We start from the raw sequence: 24,231 nt of genomic DNA, 5'->3' as shown, positions 1-24,231 counted from the left end.
TGGTACAATTATTTTGTCGAATGCCCTATTTACACTACATGCAGTCCTATTCAATATTCCTGAATATTACTGACTTACCAATTTTCTTTATATTTCCCTACTTTGATCACATTTCATAAAACATGTAAGGTAAACACGTCGTATTTGCTCTACTCCGATTTAAACGAACCGAGGTAAAGCATCCGTGGCGAGTTCAACTATATACGAAATTGTGTCACTGGTGTCGTGCACAATTTAATGTAATCCAGCCGTTGATGCTCATTTAAGAATAATTTATAGTCATACAGCTATTATATATAGTACGGGATGCAAAATAACACCATTATTATGTGCTTACATTAACAGGCCCGTACGCAGGATTTTTTTGGGGGGGGGGGGTGCTGATTTTGAGAAAATGGACTTTTTTCCAAGGGGGGGGGGCGATTTTGTGAAAAGTGGACTTTCTTCCCCAAATTTGGACTTTTTTTGACCAAAAAAGCGTAAAAGAAATGTTGGGACTTTTTGTATACTTTTGCAAATTTGGGGAGGTGCGGTCGCAGCCCCCCCCTGCGTACGGGCCTGCTTACATATTTTCTAATCACACCCGAGATCGGATCAGATGGAAATATGATAGATTTGAGACAGCATCGTAGGAATATCAAGGAATATCTACGCTATTTTTAGACTATTTTTTTAATTTAATTTTTAATTATTTTTTGAAAATCACACATAGCGCCGTACACAGACCCATGAGACTGACCCGAATCCTTGTATATCGCATACAAACTAAACTATTCCATAATAACTATTTTACTTCGCATTAAAAAACAATTAAAACAACAACAAACATACAAATATAAGAAGGAAAAAGTCCACATTACAGCCAGTCTTTTTGGGTCATGTTGGATTTTTTTAATTACAAATAAGCACAATTTGGACATTTTAGAGAGGCATGTTTTGACTTTACGGAATATTATTTAATTTAGAAAATGCGAACTAAAATTGACAGTAAAACCGGGAGTTTTAGCGCCAGAAGGGATAAAACTTTTATTTATGAATATAGGACGCCAAGACAGAGCTACATGTATAGAGCGCCGTCACACTGAACCACTTGGAGGCTTTGCCAGACAAACACACAGTTCCCTCCGCACCCCAGGGCAGGAATTCCCCCTGATTGACCTGGCACCCCTACAGTTGCATCAGTGCTATAGTAAGAGCTCTTATAATTTCCCCCCTGAGATAAGGATCCGGCTTCTACTTCATGGGTATATGGAAACACGGTGATCTACTTACATTTTTACAGTGTGGAATATATACAAAGTTTTTTACTATGGATATAGTGTGGTGTAGCTTCGTGAGTGTACATTGAAAACACATGTGGAATATAAAACTAATGTTCAATTTGGATTCAAAGTTGGTGAGCTGAAAATTTGCATCAGCAGTTAACAGGTATGAATGCCACTTATATACTTTGTTAACTTGGAAAACATAAATGAATGGTGAAAGCTAGAAAATGAAATTATAGCATGTCTTATAGATTGTAGTTTTGTACATGCTTTACATTCTATATGGTCTAATTAAATCTTACGCCGATGTTATTGCAACAATTATAGAGCAACATGTGATATAATCTGAACTTTTGACGTTGTGCAACTCAATCTGGTACACTGCAAAAAGCGTGTTTAGGAATTAAACACTTTTCTTGCACCACATTCTAAACATGCTTGATTCCTATAGTGGCAGCCAGCCCTGATATATAGCTACTAACCGCTCCATCTCGGGGGCACTTGACGTGATGGGGGTGTGCAGACAGCACACTGCAAAAAGTGTGTTTAGGAATTAAACACTTTTCTAAACACTATCTTGCACCATGTTTTTAAACATGTTTAAATGCTACACATGTTTAGGAATTTGATGGGTATGTGTTTAGGAATTTAACACATGATATTTTGGAATTTGACATTGGTTTTTAGGAATAAAACACTTTTCTTGCACCACATTTCTAAACATGTTTGATTCCTAAACACCAATGTCTAAACACATTTCTAAACATGTTTGATTCCTAAACACCAATGTCAAATTTCCTAAACACAGCCCATCAAATTGCTAAACATGTGTAGCATTTAAACATGTTTAAAAACATGGTGCAAGATAGTGTTTAGAAAAGTGTTTAATTCCTAAACACACTTTTTGCAGTGTAGATTTTATAGATTCGACCATCATCATGCTTTATGAAAAGCAATAATAGTATTTTTCATATTTAACCACAGCTAAATATCATTACTACTACAAGTACATGTACCTTTTGCTTGTAAATCCAGTTAGCCTTGATTTAAGCATTCCCCACGAAACCACCTGTTGCCCGTAGGAATTTCGCGCTTAAGAGATTTACTCTGTGATCTGGTGCGACTGACCACTGACCTGGACCATGTAGACGTATGATATACAACTGGAGACGAGCAGATGTTGTCTTTATATTTTATAGAGATTGACGACGATCCCCTAGGCCCACGGGGGTGTAAGGGTGTGGGGGGGGGAGGGGGGGGGGGTATAACTCGCATATATATTGGCACGCGTTATTAAATGTGCCTGTCATGTCACCCAATGACCCATTTTTTCACCAGCTTACACCCAATGATCCCGCCTTTTTAGACATCTGCAAACTTTTGAACAAATTTAAAAAAAATTGCAAATTTGTGCACATTTTTGCAATTTTTCACGGTCAATGACACCCAATTTTTAGCGTTTCCATACATAATGACCCCCATTTTCGTGGATCCGCCACTGAAGGACCCCTTTTTCGACAAAAATCGCGTCGTGTCGTAGTGTCGTACTACGGGCACGTCACCTTCATTTTCGAGTGCCTAAACCATAATATGCCAAATTAATATGGTGCAGTTTTTGAAAGAAAGTCGACAATTATCATGATTATGATTTTAGTTACATGTCTTAAGGGATCTGGAGTGAGCATTTTGAGCGTTTCGACAGTATTTTTTGTTGGACATGAGAGCACATTAGACATATCAAATTGCATTCTGAATACGAAGAATGTCTTTCTGATATCAAATAATTTTCATTTTTTGAAATTCACGATATAATACAAATTGTATGACAAATTATTAAAATTTGATATTTTTCACATTTTTGATATATAACAGTCCTCGAAGTAAATTTTTATAAATCTAATGATATATTCTTAAAGTGTATGTAGCTGGGAGGAAAAGCCGACGACCAATTGAAAATTTTGACCTTCCATATTGAAGATATTGATTTTTTCCCAAAAAGACCGATTTTTTTTGGGTATTTTGGGAAAAAAAACTCATATCTTCAATACGAAAGGTCAAAATTTTCAATTGATCGTCGGCTTTTATCCCACCTACATACACTTTAAGTATAAATCATCAGATTTATAAAGTTTACTTCGAGTACTGTTAAATATCAATTTTTATCATTTGCCGTAAAATGTGTATTACATTTGCGAATTTCAAAAAATCAAAATTATTTGATATCAGAAGGACATTCTTCGTATTCAGAATGCAATTCGATATGTCTGATGTGCTCTAATGTCCCACAATAAATACTGTCCAAACGTTCATACCCCAGCCCTTAACAAATCAATGATATTAAAGTGCGATTCCGTAATAAGATTCCACCATTTCTATATCAATTCAGCTTGCATGATACGTTTGATTATTTGGAAAAAAATTCAAAATGTAGACCATCTACGATAGTAGTATAATGGAACAGAATCAACACTACTTAGGTATTTAATACTAGACTATAGTAATACCTTATTTTATTCCGTCCCACTTATAATATTTAATTCATCAGATTCATTTGTTTTGTTTTTATTTTGTATTTTAAACTTGCGTGCAATGTAACTATTTAATAATATTACTTACGATTGATGTATTTGAATTTCTTACCAGTGATAGATAGATAAATAAATAAATAAATAAATAAATAAATAAATAAATAAATAAATAAATAAATAAATAAATAAATAAATAAATAAATAAATAAATAAATAAATAAATAAATAAATAAATAAATAAATAAATAAATAAATAAATAAATAAATAAATAAATAAATAAATAAATAAATAAATAAATAAGCAAGCAATGCTTTCGTATCTGGAACACCCGGAAAGAAGATAGGCCTACATTCTTGATGTTTATATCAATGCCAAATGCGTTTGAGGCGAAATACGTTAAAACACGGACAAAACTGCTATGTTGCTTTAAGTTACAGATAACCGTGGTCTCTTAACCTAAAAACTGCTATCATTTGATCATGACTCCAACCCAGGTAGCTAGATTGCAACCGAAAGAATGTCGTGGCCATTATAATAATTGTGACTTTTTTTATTAGACAGACCTAGTGAGTTTTTAGATGTACTCTTACCTTTAAAGCATAGATCTTCATTTTGTTGAAAATTCAAGCTTTAAACAATGTTAAAGTCTAACATTAAATAACATTAGTGTATCCCGCATGGAGCAATTTACTTTTGTGCATGTCACGAACATTCACGAACAGCAAAATAAATCTATACTAATTGAAGGATAAATTCAATCGCTATAGCGACCTGTGATTTGCTTGCTGCCCGAATCATTTAAATCGGTCTTGTCAGAGCGAGATGTAACGATTCATTTCATTGGTTTCAAGATTCAATTCTGCATCGCTGGCAACTGAATTATGGATTAGTATATGGGACGTGCATGGTGTGCTCTTTGATCTAATCTATAGCTATAGTAGCGATGTCCGTATGTGTATGACATTAACTGAATCGGGTGAAGGCAAATTATTATTGGCATACACGAATTGGGGTTATTATCCTTAAAAGAAGGGTTAACATGATTAACCGTTAACCTGCCGTCAAAATAGACGACATTATTACAAGATCATACTCATGTGAAAAAAAAATCAGTGCTTTATGGGCCTATAAATTATAACGATATTTTTCCAACATCACGTTTTTTAATAGTAGAAGTGGTAGTTTTGTTTAAACTTTACACGACTTTGTGTATTGTTCAACCCATGCATAATGTATGATTTCAGTCAAATGTTTATGTTATTATTCGTTACCAAAAATGATTACATAATATTAGTAACAACTGCCAATGAGGTCTAATCATTTTATGCGAAAAAATGAAGTTAAATGAATGAAAACCACAATACCGCTTTACTGTGGACTGAGCTCTATTGGGGAATTGACGAATATAAACCCTGGATCCTCAATTTTATTATTAAAACTCTAAATTTTACTGTAATTAAGCACTTCAGGCTTAGTCGTCTTTTTTTAAATAATTTTAGTACACCATTGGGCATGGCAGTCATGCAAAATGTTGATAATCGAGAAAAATTGAAGGGCGTCGCTATGGAGCAATTGCTTTTAAATATATGCTTTGAAAATGATTATAAAATTGGAAAATTGTCATGAAAATAGAAATAGTGCAAATAATAATAATAATGGTAAAGAAACATAATAAAGTCTCAGACCACATACATGTGATAGTAGTTACATATCAGGACATGTTTCGACGCCGGGGGATCAATACGGCCTTCCGTATAAACACTATACACGTATTTATCATGTTTATAAGTAAAGCTGAACGCAATTAATTCAAGTAGTGCATTAACAAAAACAAAATACTATTGCTTTGTACGTATACCGTAAAACCCCGTCTATAAGCATATATAGTGTTTTTTTTATAAAAGCTTAATTAATTCGAAGCAAGCGTTAATATACCAATACAGTAGATCGGTCTTAAAATATTACTTGTTTGTATATGCTTGGATCCGTAATTTACTTGCTCAAACTCCATTATGGCGACTGGATTAATGTAGCTTTCATCAGAAGCACACTATATGCTTGTAGACGGGGTTTTACGGTATTCCCTTAATTACAGGTCCTATTTATGTATACGGTTCTTATTTTACACCCAGACAGTATTTTTTATTAAAATATATGCTCATTACTTGAAGCTTGCTTTCGTACCATTTCAAAACTACGGTGCAAATTTCTATTTAGATTATTTATTGTGTGAAGCACAAATTGCAATCGTGTTTTATAGTATTTCTTGTTTAATCGTAGATTCCTTTGCTATCGTATTTTACGCAAGTCAATGAACTTTTTACTTTATTAACAATAATTAGTATGTCAAAACATGGTCTTTTAAAAAATCTAAAAGATGCATGTACTTTCAAAACATTAGGGTGTTTTTCATTTCCAAAGTATTTGCGCCTGCAAAGTATTACAGAAAGCACAAAAGCGTACTCAATCTTAAAGAGTTCAATGACCAAAGATATAAATGGCTGCAATACCAGAAATGTTTCAGTTTCTCATTTTCGAGTCGACAATTTTGGCCAATTACCCGGGCTATTGAGCATGTTGACCCGCACAGTTCATACGGAATTCAACATATTCAAAAGAAAATACCGTATTTTATAATTACGTGCATGAATTCTTTTATGTTAATTGCACTGCGCACAACATGAAGAAAAATTGTAGTTTCATGAGTCGCGAGTCCATTTAAGGTTAGCAACTATTTTAAACTGCTTTGATTTGGTAGTTCACAGCATCTTGCGAATTGGTAGTGATATTTGGTAAAAATTGCATTTATCATTTCATAGCGGGCGTGTAGAAGAATTCAAATATCACAGATATACTTTTGTAGGTCATATGGTTCTTGAGTTATGTTGTAAAGAGGGCTGAAACAACAACACATTTATAAAACGTATAACTCATTAACAACAATAAATCAAGCAAGTTTTCAAAGTATTTGATTTGTAGAAGTAGAATGCACTTTTGCAAAACACGGAAGTGTTATTTCCAATAATATATTGATTTATAGATAATGAAAATCGAATTTGTGGCTGCTACGACCAACAAGACATCGTGTACCCTTAATAAGGGGTTGTGCAATATGTGTACCCCGCGTGATGTATTCTCAAAAGTCACTCCCCCCTTTCGACATCGACAACAAATCTTTGCTTTCCTTGTATATGCCATATTTTGCATAATTGATTGTTTTCTCAACAGCTGGTGCAGAGGACCGTTGCTGCAGCCACTAGACGTCTTTGATGGGGAGATGTAATGTTCAGCATTGTGCTTGCTTCCTCTTCGCTTACGCCTATGATTCGAAGGGCCTTCTTCTGGATATAGTCTAATATTCCTAGAGTGATGGCACTGGCACTCATCCAAGGCATATTTCACCACACTGCGATCGAACTTGAGCCTTGAAAGTGGTTGCTCTGCCTCTGACATGAAGTTTATTTAAAGCTCTCCTCAAAGCGCCCAGCCTCTGTCCTGCTCTGGATGAGACGTTGAAAATGTGCTTTGCCCAGGTTATCTTGCTGTCGACTGGACCAGAATCTCCAGTTCCTCCTTCTCAGCCAGTTTGGTGGTACCAAACAGAAAATCTAGCTTGGTTGGATTCCTCTTTCTTGATATTGTTATTGCCTTACATGTCAATGGCTCGAAAGTCACCTTCCATCTGTATGCCCAGATCCTCACTTTCTTCAGGTCTCTGTACTATTCAGGCGAGCAGTATACAGCTTCAGATGTAATCTCACAAAACAAGTTGGAATCATCTGCATAGAGGTAGAGCTGGTTTTCACACTCATCACCCAGATCATCAATGAAGACAGAGAACAAACTTGGGCCCAATATTGACCCCTGGGGAACTGATGCATTGATGGAGGAAGTACTCGATGACTGGTCAGATAAGACAACAAGATGGAACGATCTGCCAGGTAGCTCCTAATCCAGGTGAGCAGTTTGCCGGATAGTCCTTTTGTCAGTTTTTGCTACGAGTTTCGAGCAAATGCCATTATGCCAGACCTACTTGTCAAATGCTCATTTGATGTCCAGTGCAATCATGCGCATTTCGTTGCATCTGCCCAGGGAGTTGGACCGCTCTTAGGTCAGTATTGTAAGGATGTCAGCTCTGCTGTGGTGTGGCCTAAATCCAAACTATCTAACTGATATCAGTTCGTTTCCAAGGAGGTACTTCTGAAGTTGGTTATGTACAACAGCCTCCATGATGTCCTTGCTGAATAGGGATGACAGATGCAATCTTCCATTGGCTTGGGAAAACTCCCCTGGAGACGCAAAGCTCAAACAGCAGGCTGTGTGGTCTTCCTGAGAAGCTTCCTAACATCTTTGACCTTGAAAGCTATCTTTGCCATTACACGTTGCTGAATGCTGAACTTCAGGAGCAGGTTCTTCTGCACTGGTAAGCTGACATTTTGCGTCAAAGGTCTGGCAACATTTTTCAGCTTTGTATTTTGATGTAGTGCAGACTTGACGCCCGTCCTTCAGCACAGGTATATCAACTCTGGTGTACTTACCAGACATCAACAGTGTTCCACCATTTCTTGCTGCTGAGGCTGCTGTCTGAGTGTTCTTTCCTCAACTTATTATTATAGCTCCTTCTGGCTACTTTCTCTGCATGACTGTACTCCTTTCTACTAGCTTTTGTAAACATGGTAAACCTATCCTGGTTTTCATTGGTGTTGTTCTTTTTTAGCTTCCTGAATAAGCGGCGCTTCTTGGTTGCTGCTCGTTTACAGTGACCATCAACCCGTACATTGTAACCAGTCTTCTTACAAACAAGCTATGCTGGTATGCAAATCTCCATTGCATCGCTGATAATAGTGGTGATGTTGCTGTCAGCTTCTCCTGGATCATCAGATCGAAGTTTAAGAGACCAGAGATGCAAGGAAACCTCTCATTCCCCAGTTGTCAACCTTATCGTACTGCCACACTTTGCGCCTGTAGGGTTTGTCCCTGTACAGCGGCATATTCAGTTTAAAATGAACTTGACCATGGTCTATATAGTGTTGCATGCACTGTGTAGGTGGCATCTAGATCAGTGACGACCAAGTCAAGATTCTGGTCTTCCCGGGCATCCAGAACCATCTGTTGTATGGCTGCCAAGCCATTCCATGTGGTGGACATTGAAGTCACCAAGAAGAACTACTGATTGTGCATTGAATTCAGAAAGCTTAGGCAAGGTGGTGGAGTTCAGATAACTAATGATATCACTGCTAGCATTAGGTGGTCTGCAGACAGCAGCACATAGTATTTTCTGTGACTACATTGTTACTGAAAACTACATCAGCTCCATGTCCTCAAGAGCACTTGCATGAAATATGTCAATACCCTCCTTTTTTGGATGTAGGTCTGTCTCTACGACAGCTGAGGGAGTATCCTAGTATAGTTATGCAGTCAGCACCATCGTTCACAATAGCATTGCAGAATGTTTCCACGACGACAATAATGGATGGCACAGATTGAAAAGCTCACCTATATATGTTCGAACGTAGTTCTCTGATGTTCACTTCTAGTAAAGTCAGGTCCGTTTCACGTAGTCGTTGGGCAGGCGTGGAATATAGATTCAGAACAGTTCGGGCATCCAGATGGCAGACGATACCTCTCGGTCAATGCTGGGTGGTCAGTGCTTTAGATTACACCCCACACTACCATGGCTACCCTTGTCAAATTTTAATATATTCTACTCATTTGTGAGGAGTTTTTTTCAAGGATAAGTTTAAGAGTACACTTCGAGGACTGTCCCAGCAAACACAAAACGTTTTCGACATCATTCGCAAAAGGTTATAAAAGGTTGTCAGAAAACGTTTAAATGTCGGGTTATATAAAGGGTATATTAAGAGTATAAAACGTTTTCATAACCTTAAAAACATTTTTGATAATCTACTGCTCAGCAAACAAAATGTTTTACAAAAAACGTTTAAATGTCGGGTTATATAAAGGGTATAAAAACGTTTTAATAACATTCCAAAAACATTCTTGAAAACTTGATACAAAACATTCTAAACAGAACGTTATTTTGGTGTTGAAAAAATATTTTGCGAAAAATGTTTGCCCAAAATATTTTCAATAACGTTTTAAAAACATTTTCATGACCTTTATATAACCCGACATTTAAATGTTATTAAAAGGTTTTGAAAAAAACATTTTAAGAAATTCAAATATTTTTACATAATGTTATTTAAGTATTGAAACAATATTTGGCAAAAATGTTTGCAAAAATAGTTTACAATAACATTTTTTGAAAACATTTAAAAATATTGTTGTAGTGTGTTTTCATACAAAACGTTTTTACCTAAACCAAAAGCCAAAATATAACTTATTTAAAATGCTCTTAAAACGTTTTTGTGTTTGCTGGGGTTTTATGTGAAAAATATCAATTTTTAATAACTTGCGAATTTAAAAAAAAATCAAAATTATTTGATATCAGAATGACATTCCTCGCATTCAGAATGTAATTTAGCGTGCCTGATATGCTCTTAGGTCCCACAAAAATACTCTCCAAACGTCGGTATCCGAGCCTGTAGAAAAATGTAACCGTTTGTGCCGAAAATTTTACAAATGTTATGTTATGTACCGCATATTATTAATAATAATACTTTATAACACTCATGTTACATTTATGTTTGGGTTAGCTTTTTTAGTAAGCCAGGATATAATGAAAAGACGGAAGAATATTATTTATCATGTTTATAGGCCCCATAATTATGCTTAGATTTACTATTTTTAAATTTTGATAACCGTGGTGGTTTCCAAACATGCGCGGGTTATATTTTTACTCTTTCATTTGAAACGCCTACATTTGCTGGTACTTTATAAATTGGATTGTAAATGTAAAATTTACTATAATTGTGTAAGTCATATGAATACTTACACTTTAAACTAAATTGACAACATGGCTCTATTTGGACCGGTGTTTTATCAAATGAGGCATTAAATACCTGGAATACACGATGGAAACAACGGCTCTTCTGCAAAATGGAGGTATGTCGAGATAAGAATTTAAAAATATGTGACAGTTCAGACTAATTTCCTTGACCCAAAGTAATGTACTATATGGGCATAGGTCAATAATAGTCTGTATATCTACCTCGAGTCACCGGCACTAGGTTTGTAGTTCAGCGTGTGCTGCGTTAGCTTAGCATTACTTGGTGCGTTTACATACTTTTACGCGCGCGATCAACGTGCCGCATATGTACACGCAAGAAACCACGCTAGGCCAATGTAGTACACGCTGAACTTCAAAGCTAGTGCCGGTGACTCGAGGTAGATATACAGACTATAATAGTGTTCCCTATGTTCTTGGAGTGACACTGATTATTCAATAAATGTTATGATCTAATCAGACTTGTGTCGGCATTAAGGAAGTTGAGACTTAAAAAAAACTGGGAGCAAAAAGCAGTAAAAAATGAAGAAGTGGATATTTGAAAGGCTCTTATGCAACCAAGTATGGGATTTCAGTGGTCAGAGTGGATCAGATTGTGTCATAATTAAAGCTTTCCTTACTATATGGTGTGCATATGTTTCAAAATAGAAGAGCATTGCTATTTATTTTCTATCAAACCTAGTTTGATTAATTTTGCTTGAGCGAGGTAGTTCATGTTCAAGACGTTGAGGGATAATACAGTTTTATTCCGTAAGCTGTAGCCCCAATGTCTGTTTTGATACCAGGCTAACTCCCCTGCAGTATGCCGTTGAATGTTCAATTCCTGGGCTATTAGAGACGATTTTGTTTTCTTGGCTAACTCGAGGGATTCGGAGGGAATGATTTTTCTGTTTTGTACAAGAATAAGATATACGAATTGGTATGTTGCTGTATCTCATGAGATCTCATCACTCATCAGACATGTCAGAGTGCATTGTATTTAATAGCAGTCTCCTTTTGTACAAATTTGGCAGATTCAAATTCTGGTCCAAGACTTTTTTAACACGTTCAACTTCATTCACATGTCGCCACGTGATGGATGTTTTCATTTTAATCTATCCTTCTGTGGCTCTCATCATGTGATAGTCCGAGGTTGTTGAGACTGATATTTTCCAAACGGAACGTCGATATATCAGTGCATCAGTGCGGAGTGGAGAAGGCTAGAGGAATTCAGCTAATGTGAGTGCATGGTTTGGCCACCCAATTCATTGAGTCGTCTAGTATTCCATGATGGAAATCTGATACACCATGGTGACGTCACCACCACCACCAACAACAACAACCTGTGGCGTAGCGTGGGTAATCATACTGGGGGGGGGGGGGCACCGACCACGATTGGGGGGGGGGGGGGGCCCCGGGTCTGATTGGGGGCACGAGCCGTTTTTCGGTAATTTTCCTATGGGAACCCCCGTGTCCCTATGACGCTACGCCACTGACAACAACAACAACAACAACAACAACAACATCAATAACAACATCAAAACATAATTCACAACTTGAGGTCATACATGAAACTACGGCTCGTAGGTGGTTTAATGCAGGTTATTGAACTTACGGTATACACAATTCCAACTGTAGGAAAAGTAACATCATTCCCCATCTCACCAGCCATTTTTCGGCAAGTTTAATATGGGATTTTCTAAATTTTGAGATCGAAACGGTTACGCCACTGGGGGAGCTCGGGGGATAATCCATCATAATAGTGCGCCTTTTTTTTTTAGCATCGCTGTCACTCAAAGGAGAGGAGAGCTTGGGTCAATGGTTAGAATTCTCGCGTCTGATGTCTGAGATCCTGTGTTCTATTCTCGGCAGTTGAAACCTTGCTGGGTATTTGGCATGGAAAAACCAAGTCTGAATTTAATTGGCAACATCTGTAGATTAAATTCAGACCTCCTCTTTCTCCATGCTCCCTTTAGAGTTGGTGTGTGGTATGAACCATGAGAGAATCCTGTCTTTCGGAGAGGACATCATGTCGTTCCCGTGTACATGAGACCCATTATGGCTATGAATGATAGCTGTACATGTAGACCAACTTGTCCCGGTGTTCAAAATGCATCCCATTGGACATGTTGGAAATAAGCTTCATAAGATGGTTTCGTCGGTTATCTTTAGTTGTCTCCCAAAGACCCCTAATTTTTCCATTCGATCTATTACCAAAGGCCTTTATTTTTCAATTTGAACAAGAATTTCATTTATCATTATTATGTTCTTTTAAAATACCAACACCATTTGAAGCCATTTTAGAACTACTGAGGATGAACGATTTGGGCCCTCACAGCCCTAAATGCCCACATTTAGGTCAGAAATTCCACCTCTCAACTAATAATATTGATAGACCCTTATTCATTATATTTTTCTATCACCGAATGCTACTTCCTGTGAAAAAATCTCAGCCTTACACGTTATCATGGTTATCGATTTCATATTGAAATGCCATGGGACACGCCAATGAAAGGTCTCAATCTGGAGGGTAAACCCGATAGATGGAACAGCCCGGACATCCGACCTACAGAATAGACCTTTTTCCCTCTATCCCACAATGCACTATTCCAGGGGGGTATGACGTAGTTCATCAACCTCATAGATCGTGTGCATCCGATGGTCTTTGCCAGGCCTTTGCAATTATTTTGTCTTAATATGGGCATACTGATTCCATATAATGGGGATTATCGTAAAGGCCATCGATGTTACTAATTATGCAATAATTGAATACACGAGTGATGCAGTTACGGAGCGATGCAGAACATCTGTGTAAGAGATTTTGTGTTCGTTTTATTTTCAACTCCGAAAAAAAGTGAAACGGATGCCGGTAAAATATCACTGCGTGTCCCGTCATCAGTTTTTCACCATTAGGTCTATAAAATGTATGCAAAGTTAGGTTTCAATAACAGGAAACTTTTTGGGTGAATACACCATGTCCATAAGGCATAGAAATGTTGTTTTTGCCCCGAAAGGTATTAGTGACGGTGGCGCCATTATCATCATTATCGGGGATTCCTTTTTTTTGTGATGAAGGCACCAGTCGAAATGTCCGTATTCAGAATGTGATGAACATAACTCTGTACTCCCCCGGGGAGATGATGTATTTTGCGACACTCATACCCCCCTGGAATAGTGCATGATGGGAAAGAGGGAAAAAGGTCTATATAGGCCTTGTCAATAAGCCTATACTTTACACTTTGAATTAAAATGACAACATGGATGTACTTGTTTTTTATAAAATGAGATATTAATTGTAATACACGATGGAAACAACGCCTCTCCTGCAAAATGGAGGTATGTCGAGTTTATAATTTCAAATTAATCTATGTACACGGTAACTATGAAAGAACTGTCCCATCGGAAATTGAATTTTTTTTATCTGTTTAATAAAGAATTAGCCCTTGAAGAGCACCCATTTTTGCGGATGTACTGTAACTTGAGTGAGAAAGTAATGGGAATCTTAATCGGTTATCATAATGTTTGTGACGAATATTTACGTTTTGTATGGCCAATGAAATAAATTAATATTTAGCGGAATATAAACCCCTAGCTTACACCAGAATTTGGCTAGTTTAAAGACTGTTTGCACACGCTGTCAAATTGGTGTGACAAAATTTTCATTGCATATGCATTAAGTGAACTGGTAGGATATTCTAGAAACACAGAATAACTAGTATGTTTAGTACCATTCCATACTGCATGTGGTAGTTGATCGTCAGTGGTATAAGCTGGTATAACCCTACGGCAGGGACATAAAGTAGCATATAGCTTCAATTTTCAGAGACGATTTTGTATTCGGCTACATAATTATTCAGTGTCTGAGTGTCATGAATAATGTAGCAAGTTGCAAAAATTAACAACCCAGCAAACACAAAAAATGTTCTTAAAACGTTTTGTTGTTTGTTTATTTCTTCACTATGTACCATGTATCCATATTCAGAGGGAGATTTATGCGTGTTGGAATGAGTGAAATTTACTTTAAACGTTTTTAAAACGTTTTAAACCAATTATATTTTGGATTGTGGTTTAGATAAAAACGTTTTAAAAACATTTAATGTCGGGATATATACCGTAAAGTATGAAAACAAACTTACTAACAACCATATTTTAAAAATGTGTTTGGAATGTTATTGTAAAATATTTTTGCAAACATTTTTGTCAACACCTAAATAACATTATGTTACCATTTTGAAGTAGGTTATCAACAAATGTTTTTGAACGTTATGAAAATTTTTTATACCCTTTATATGCCCTTAATATATCCCGACATTTAAACGTTTTTCGACAACCTTTTCTAACCTTTTGCGAATGATGTCCAAAACGTTTTGTGTTTGCTGGGACCTTTAACCGTTGACCCATGCCAGTTCACATAACTCGCAGTTCATTTCGAAAAGAGTAGGGCATTAACCCCCCGGGGGGGGGGGGGCACTCCAACTTCGGAGGTGACGCGTATGTAGGGCTGTTAAGACCCCCTTTTTCAGCATCGCTGTCACCCAAAGACCCCATATTTTTTACGAACACATGCTCTGTCACCCGAAGACCCCCTATTTTTCCATTTGATCTGTCACCCAAAGACCCTTACAAGTTCAATTTGAACAGCAACTTTCATTTATCACTGATTTTGTTACTTATTTTGAAAAAACAATGAAATTTGAAGCCATTTAGAACTAGAAATTCGATTTTCGAGGTTTTTGCGTCGCTGTTTCGGCTCTCACCCAAAGATTCCATTAAAAAAAAGGTCATGTTCTCACCCAATGACCCCATATTTTTTACATTTTGTTCTCACCGAATGCCAAAAATCATGCTCTCACCCAATGACCCCATATTTTTTACATTTTGCTCTCACCGAATGCCCCTTAGTGCGAAAGTGCCAGCCCTACACCTATATCCATTTCATATTGAAGTGCCCCCCGGGATTAACCCATGATTGCCTCAATCTCACAATCTAGTTGATGGACACTGTATTAATAAAAATCCTTTAAAAGGGAATACCCAGGCCGTACGGAGGTCACATGACTGCACACCCCCCTGGACTGCCCCACCTTGGCTCCACATAGCTGCAAAGAGGTAGGCAGTGTATGCAGTAAGCCTATATAAAACACAGGTCTTCTGATCAGTCAAGAAGGTGGTGATTCAACCAAAGAACTAGTACTCCACAACTGAGCTATGATTGCTGAATAAGTATATGAACTACCTGTATGCTACTACTAGCCATACTGGTACTACATGTAACCCTCTGACTGCAGTCAGAGAACATCAATCCCCATTATGCCAATATGTTTGTATATAAATGTATATGAATGCATGTGGTGTTACTATGCTATAGAACATTTGGCTCAGAGGTCACAGCTAGGATATCAATTCAAAGTAAATGATTTGGTACATGAAGATCAATCAAAACTAATTATGAACTTGAGACGGCCAGATTTAGTGACCTTCTCTGTCAAACATTGCACAGATTCTCATGTTGAGTATCTGATTTTTGTGAGTGAGAATGTTTCACTGGCAAATGCCTAATCAATGCTTAATTATTTTGATAAAAGTAGGCCTATATCAAACAGTCTAAGTGGAATAACTTGCATGATGGGAGCAGGAGGATTTTTTACAATTAATTTAGTGTCCGATTATAATAGCAGACTTTAATAGTAGTAGTTTAATGGTTCCTTCTAATTCAGTCTGTGATGAGAACAACAAATCATAGATGTTTAAGAAGTGTGACCTCAGACCAGCCAGCCAGCTAGCCAAGTTCATGAATTAGTGGCCATGGCCATTCACCGGTCAACTTTCATATTGCAACATCATCCCTATATGTCAAAAAATAACTTCATAGGCTACAGAACAGCTGTACGAATAATTGTCATGGGGACTTGAATGAGGTTAATATTCCATCCGTTCCCTGGGTAAAGTCAAGCACTACTGAATATAGTTTTATGAATTTTGTCATGGGGAGTGAGGTTAGTTTTTTAGTAGCCTGCAGATCCATTAGATACTCTGCATTATCCTGTAAAATAATTTTAATGAGGACGAAGCAAATGCATTTGGCTACTTCGTTTCAAAGTAGCCAATTTGGGTTCAAAGGACAAGGTCTAAACTGAATGTAATATCAACAGGCTGAAGCCTGGGTGAAACAACAGGCTGAAGCCTGGGTGAAAAAAGGGTCCTGGTACAGATGTGGATGCGATTCTGATATCCATACGTATGTTGCATATGCCTACACTACATAGTCCAATGTAATGTACATGAAGTACATCGGAAATGTTGTGTTATCAGGTGAACACTTATTATGTATAACATTGTTATTGGTAGGAGTTATAAGGTACCGGTATTTATACCGTTCATGTTAATGTATGTTTGGGTTAGCTTGTTTGTATGTTTCGGCCTGTTCATTAGATGATGAATTATAAAAGCTGGACTGAGCATAATTATTATTCATAAATATCTTTAAATTTCATTTTTAAATTTAGGTGATTATGGTGGTTTCAAAACATGTACATGTCATATTTCTGCAACATTAAGTTTGGAACGCCTACATTTGCTGGTACTTTATTCTGTCGGTCCGAATGTTGACATGACCTGGCTATTCCTTGGCTATTCCTCAACCTACGTTGTGGACGTATGGCAAATGGGGAAGTTAACTTGAAACAGCTTTCTAAATATGTTCATGAGAAAGTTAGAACTTGTAAAATATTGTCCAGTTTGATATTCTCCCGCTGAAATTATTCTGTTCATTAATGTTAATCCATTGTGTCAAACCGAAAAGAATGAACAACACTTTGATTTCCCCAAACGTCACACCCCGAGGGGGAGGTGGCAGTGGTGTGGCGCGAGTCATGGTAGGGGGCACCGACCGTTGGGGGGGGGGGGACAAGCCATTTTCGGACAATTTTCCTATGGGATCTGCTAAATTTTGAGATCGATAGGGTTACGCCACTGGGGAAGCTCGGGGGTTAATTACCACATCAGGCGCTTATATAGGGTTCTTAAAAAACCAACTTTGATAACATCGCTGTCAATCAAAGGAGAGAAGAGCGTGGGTCAATGGTTAAATCGCTTCTGATGCCCGAGATAATGTGCTCTATTCCTGGGAGTTATAAACTTGCTGGGATGTTGGCATTGAAAAATCAAGTCTGAATTTAATTGGCAACATCTGTAGATTAAATTCTGAGAGCCGCTTTCTCCATGCTGCCTTTAGAGTTGGGTGTGTGGTATGAACCATTAGAGAATCCCGTCTTTCGGAGGGGACATCATGTTGGTCCCATGTAGACCCATAGCTGTACATGTAGACCAACCTGTCCCGGTGTTCAAAATGCATCCCATTGGAAATAAGATTCATAAGAGGGTTTCTTGGGTTATCTTTAGTTGTCCCCAAAAACCCAAAATATTTTCTTTCGATCTGTTACCAAAGGCCTTTTTTTCAATTTGAACAAGAATTTCATTTATGAAAAAATCTCAGCCTTATACACCTTATTGATCTCATATTGAAATGCCATGCGACACTCCAAAGAAAGGTCTGACTCCAGATCTGGGGAGTAAACCCGATCAACAGCCCGATCCGACCTACAGAACAGGCCTTGTCAATAAGCCTATACATTACACTTTGAATTAAAATGAAATACACGATGGAAACAACGCCTCTCCTGCAAAATGGAGGTATGTCGAATTTATAATTTCAAATGTGTGCCAGTTGAGATCAAGAATTTTCATTGTTGTCATCCAAAGTAATCAATTGTTTTCTATACGGTTTTTTTCACTTGTTTAAATTTTCATTGATTTTTTAACACTTTTAATTACGAGGGTTGGTCAATAATATCCCGCAACCATTATTTATCTCCGCTCATGCATGACTTAGATGACTGTTACTTACGATCAATAAAGTTTGTACCTTTGTCTGTCAAAACGCACAATAATTAGTATCAGAGTACCTTTAATTACGTAATCTCATTTGCATAAAGTCATTGCTATATGTACACTGACAATTGTCAACATTGGCGAGAAATTTGAATTGGCTTTGAGGAACGTGTAATAAAAAGAAGCATAAGTAAGGACCAAAGTAGTTTACAAGCCTTAATTTTGGTATGAGGTAATCTGAGTATATTCAATTGATAATTGTGAAAGACGAAATGTATCCGTCAACAGATGAGGAAAGGGACCGCCTATAACAACAAGCAAAAATGGTGTGAAAATCGCGAAAAAGAGCCCACACGGCAGAAGAAAGAATCCCAATTATCTCCAAAATAAAACAAAACCAAATATGGTTATTGGTATGGTATTAGAGATCATAGTCAGGCCAATAGAATTTGTTGCAACAAAAATAGAAATATGCGCATGCGTTGATGGTATGCATGATTGAAAGTACCAAAAATGTATGAAAAAAGTAAAATTCATCAAAAACGCGCTAAAAATATGACTAATACGAGGTTTGCCGAACAGTAGCTGTGTGTGTGAATTGCTATACCAAGTCTTATGCTAAAATTAGACACACCTTTCGAAATTCAAATTTCTTATTCAATCCAGAGCCTCTCTATGGTGTGCTACTTTAATTACAAAAACAAGACTTTTTGAAATTAAGGGTTCATTAAGAAAGAAATGTTTATGGTTTCACCACTGGGACCTCCTTTTTATAATCAGTAGATACCCAATCAAACCAGATACCATTGGTTAAATTTTGTCATCGATTAATCTTTCTATCTCTTATTATGTAAAGAACAATGGGTGATAAAGCCTACTCAAAATTGGAGATATTCAACACGATTTCTTTTCTTTAATAAAAATGGTATACGTCTAAAAAGAGTCCAGCATCATGCCTATGTTATCGGTCTATAAAGCTGCAAAAACCGTGCCAGATTCTATACTTTTATTCTCGAGATATTTTGAATTATGTAACAATACCTCAATTTGGCGCGAGATTTTCTTGACTACTTTTCACCATAAATCAGGCAGTGCCCATACGCTATTGTGTTTATGCTAATGTCATTACGTAATCAAGCATTCAGCATCGCTAATACATATTCGTTTTGAAAGACAAAAGTACAAACTTGAATTTAGCGTAAGTAACAGCCATCGAAGTCATGCATGAGCGGAGATACACCATAGTTGCGGGAACTTATTGACCAGCCCTCGTATACTAATTTTAATTGAGTACTTCTAATGCTTTAAATTTAATGCATATTAATACAATGTAAAATGTGTTAAAAATAATAACTCAATTGCGCTCACCCATCGATAACTACTTTCGTAACAAAACCATTCTACTTGGGTATATATTTCGTCAGGAGAATATAGAAGAAACTGCAAAAGGAACTTAAAACGATCTTCCATTTTGGCGATCGTTTTAATAAAGTCACTTGATACGAGAACTAAAATATTATTTTAGTGTAAGTGCGCGTTGCTGATATCTTAACTTAATAGTTAGCCTACTTTAATAAGTAGGGCAGCAACTGCCAGCAGTTGCTGTCTGTGCTGCAAATATCGACTTTATAATTAATTACTAAAACTGACATGATCAATTACTTTTATGTTACCTGCAATTCGCGACATTGACGGCTGAATAATTCGCAAATAAAAAGGATTTGAGTGAAGCCAAATTCCAAATCACAGTAAATAACCACTCTCATTGATTTCCATGATATAGACACACAAGCAAAGGAGCGTTTCAATATGTGATGCGATCAAGCAAAATCAGTCGGAACTCGCAAATGGGTGATTCTCTGAAAAGAGTAACTTTTAAGTCCCGCGACTTTCGGCGCTCATAAAAGTTTTAAAAGCGGATTTTTTTTTCTTTTTGGCTTAGTCATGGACTTTTGTATGTATAAAAATAGTTAAGAACATCCAAGTGGGGAAAAATTAATTTCTTGAGTCAAAAATTCTTCAATATCTGACGACCCCTGAAAACCCCATGTCCCGATGTCACGCACCGAATTTTAGTGATTTTGTAGTATTTTTGTGAGCAAGTGTGGGAAGTGAAAATTACCACTGACTGGGGTAAATATCATGTCTAAGAAGGTTTAAATGCTTAAAACCACTTCTAAAGTCAATATTATGGAATAATTCAAAAATTTGTGTCAAAAAATTGCTGTCCCTTGGTTTTGCATCATTGCCGTCACATTGGCATCAAAACGACTGGAGGTGAAGACCAAATATCAGAGGTCAATAATTTGACCCTGTACGCTGCCTTTTACAGACGACGAAAAACATCAACCCGGAATAGGTGCACATTGGCACTCTTTTCCTGCCAATTTTGAGGGTATCTTCAAGTATACACGCGCGTACCTTTATTCAACATCATCTCCAAACGTTTCTGATCAATTTGATATAAGTCTTATTGTTGAAATTTTCCGGAAAATAATGATGGTTGAATGTGCCCCACAAGCTGTTGTGGTGATATGTAACACGTGGGTAAGATTAACCCTGCTATTAATCGTAAGCAATGTCTGAACCATCATCTCCGCTACATCAGTTGGCGTCACAATTTGCCGTGGCGGAGATGATTCTCTATAGGAATTCGTGTAGAAATATCATCTCCGTCACATCACCATCATCTCCATCACATCACCGGATCTTGAGATACAGCGAAGTCCAGTTTAGTTTATCAGAAAATGCTTACCAATTCTAGACCTTCTCATCTGTATGAATTTAATTTTTCAATTAGTGTGAAAACATTACTGAAATCAAATGTCTGTGACGGAGATGATTCTCTATAGGAATTTGTGTAGAAATATCATCTCCGTCACATCACTATCATCTCCATCACAGCATTGTCATCTCCATCACAATTGTTGTTGACCTTTATTTGACCTTTGACCCAGACAACATGGAATTTACTATTTGGAAATGTAATTGATATTGTATGTGTTTACTATGTCAATAGAAATTTATTTAGTTATTTCAAGCAAAATTATGAATATACTTAAGTTTGTATAAAAAAATACTAATATACATGACATTTTCCGTACAGCCTGCATCTCATTGTCCCAACTAAATGACGAAAGTACAAAATCATATTTTTTTTAAAAAAAAAAAAGCAAACATGAATCAAGCAACTTACAAGTTATCCATAAAACTCATAATTAAGAGTTTTAACAATTTTTTGTCCTTATTTCCTTTTGGCCTAAATGTGACGGAGATGATGCTCACCTGGCACAACCTGCAGATTACGCCCTCTATAATATAGAGGGCGCCCTAAAGATTGCGCCAAATATTGTTTTCATGCACTAGAGACTTACATCCTTACAGATATGTAAAGGAAACATTTTTATAATCATTTTCAAATTCATATTTGCCTATCTTCAAATAGTACACCTTTTCAGAGAAATACCCAAATATTGATTTTGAGATATAGCCAAACAAAGGTGATATTTCCTTTTCTTTCCTATTGTTTTGGAAACTCTTTAATTGCTCATATCTTTGGAACTGGTTGTTCAAATTCAATGGTTTTTTTTTGCAAAATGCAGCGTTGTAAATGCTTTCAGTTTCATCTTATAAGAAACTGAAAATTCAATAGTTCCGAGTTCCGACTGATTTTGCTTGATCGCATCACATATGAGCAGGAGATGGTCGTGCGCACGTTATGAAATTTATCTGTGAACTGAGTCAATATCTATGTACAGGGTGACTATGAAAGAACTGTCCCATCGCAAATTGTATTAATTTTTTAAAAGTTTAATAAGGAATTAGCGTTTGCAGATCACCCATTTTTGCGGGATGTGGGTGTACTGTAGCCTGAGAAAGTAATGGGAATCTGTATTATTTATAATCGGTATCATTAATGTTTGTGACGATTATTTATGTTTTGTATGGCCAATGAAATAAATTAATATTCAGCGGAATATATATCTAAACCACTTACAGCCAACTTTGGCTACGTAAGAATGTTAGCACACGCTCTCAAATTGGAGTGACAACATGTTCATTGCATATGCATTAGTTGAGCTGATGGGATGATGTATTCTATAAAGACAGAATAACTATAAAGACAGAATAACTATAGCATATGTTTAGTACCATTCCATGTGTTAGTTGATCGTCAGTGGTATAACCCTATGGCAGGGACATAAAGTAGCCTATAACTTTAATTTTCAGAGATGATTTTGTATTCTGCTACATAATAGTGCAGTCACTGTCATGAATAATATCGTAAGTTGCAGATACGGTAACAGCGCTATTTGACAGCAGGCATGGCAGGAGCAACAACCCAGCTAACACAAAAATACTCTTAAAACGTTTTATACCCTTTATATAATATGACCCGACAATAAAACGTTTTGTGTTTGCTGTGAAAGCAGTAGTTGACACTTTGTTTGTTTTTGTGGGTTTTTTTTTCTTCTTTACCCTGGATCCATATTCAGAGGGAAATTTGAGTATCCCTCTAAGGGAAGAAGTAGTAAACCATTATATTATATCTATGTAAAGAGTGAAAAGAGATCATTTCATTCGTTTCACTCTGAAAAGATTGCCCCCGGGATTATGGCTGTATACCTGTATCTTCCACAACTGGAGTGAGTATTTGAGTGAGTGAAAAAGTAGTAAACCATATGTGTAAAAGAGTGAAAAGAGATAATTGCCTATGATAACTCTAATTAGTAAATTTCATGCTGGAAAGTGTCAAATTCACTCTGAAAAGAATGAACACGGAGTGCAACTCTCTCTGCAAAGAGTGAACACGGGTTACACGGAGTGCAATTCACTCTAAAAATATCACCCCATTGGCCCCATCAAACATAAAACGTTTTATACAGTTTATATTTTGGGATTTTGGTTTTGGTAAAAACGTTTTATAACATTGAATGTCGGGTTATATAAAGGTCATGAAAACGTTTTAAATGAAAAGACACTACAAAAATATTTGTAAAATGTTTTAAAAATTTTACTGTAAAATGTTTTTTGAAAACATTTTTTGCCAAATATTTTGTCAACGCTTAAATAACATTATGTTAGAATATTTTGTAGTAAGTTATCATAAAATGCTTTTGAATGTTTTGAAAACGATTTATACCATTATACCCTTTATATAACCCGACATTTAATTTTCTGGCAACCTTTTCTAGCCTTTTGCGAATGATGTCGAAAACGTTTGTGTTCACTGGGGCGTTAATACCACTGTAGGCAAAAGAGTGGATTTTTCATCTTTTACATTTAACATATGTTTTGAGAATACTTGTTGTCACGGCTGTCTATCCATCCAACTGATTGGTACCCATCATGTTTGATGAAAGGAATAGTCTTCCAAATTCAACATTGGGCTATTCCAGTTGAAATCCACACTACCCCTGTGGAAGATTTGGGTAAATATCTTATACTGGTGGAGTATGTTTTTCAAATGTAATTGATCAGGGTAAATCATTTTGAAATCCATGCTCTCCGGTATTATGGCTGTATACCTGTATCTTCCACAACTGGAGCGAGTAGTTGACTGAGGGAAAAAGTAGTAAACCATATATCTATGTACAGGAGTGAAAAGAGATCTTTTCACTCTTTTCACTCTGAAAAGATTGCCCCCGGGATTATGGCTGT

The 24,231-nt window shown here is 36.6% G+C and overlaps 1 protein-coding gene across 1 annotated transcript in view; it reads left to right on the top strand.

Moving 5' to 3' along the window:
* The first annotated feature begins 13,930 nt into the window (after positions 1-13,930).
* The window catches only part of LOC140142900 (aminopeptidase N-like), a 61,373-nt gene continuing 51,072 nt past the window's right edge, over positions 13,931-24,231 (top strand). The window contains 1 exon segment of the mRNA XM_072164923.1: positions 13,931-14,016. Within this exon segment, the coding sequence (XP_072021024.1) occupies positions 13,986-14,016 (31 nt within the window). The 5' untranslated portion in view covers positions 13,931-13,985.

This window comes from Amphiura filiformis, chromosome 20 (genome assembly GCF_039555335.1).
Source record: "Amphiura filiformis chromosome 20, Afil_fr2py, whole genome shotgun sequence".
Lineage (NCBI taxonomy): Eukaryota > Metazoa > Echinodermata > Ophiuroidea > Amphilepidida > Amphiuridae > Amphiura > Amphiura filiformis.
This window is presented reverse-complemented; position numbering and strand designations above follow the sequence as displayed.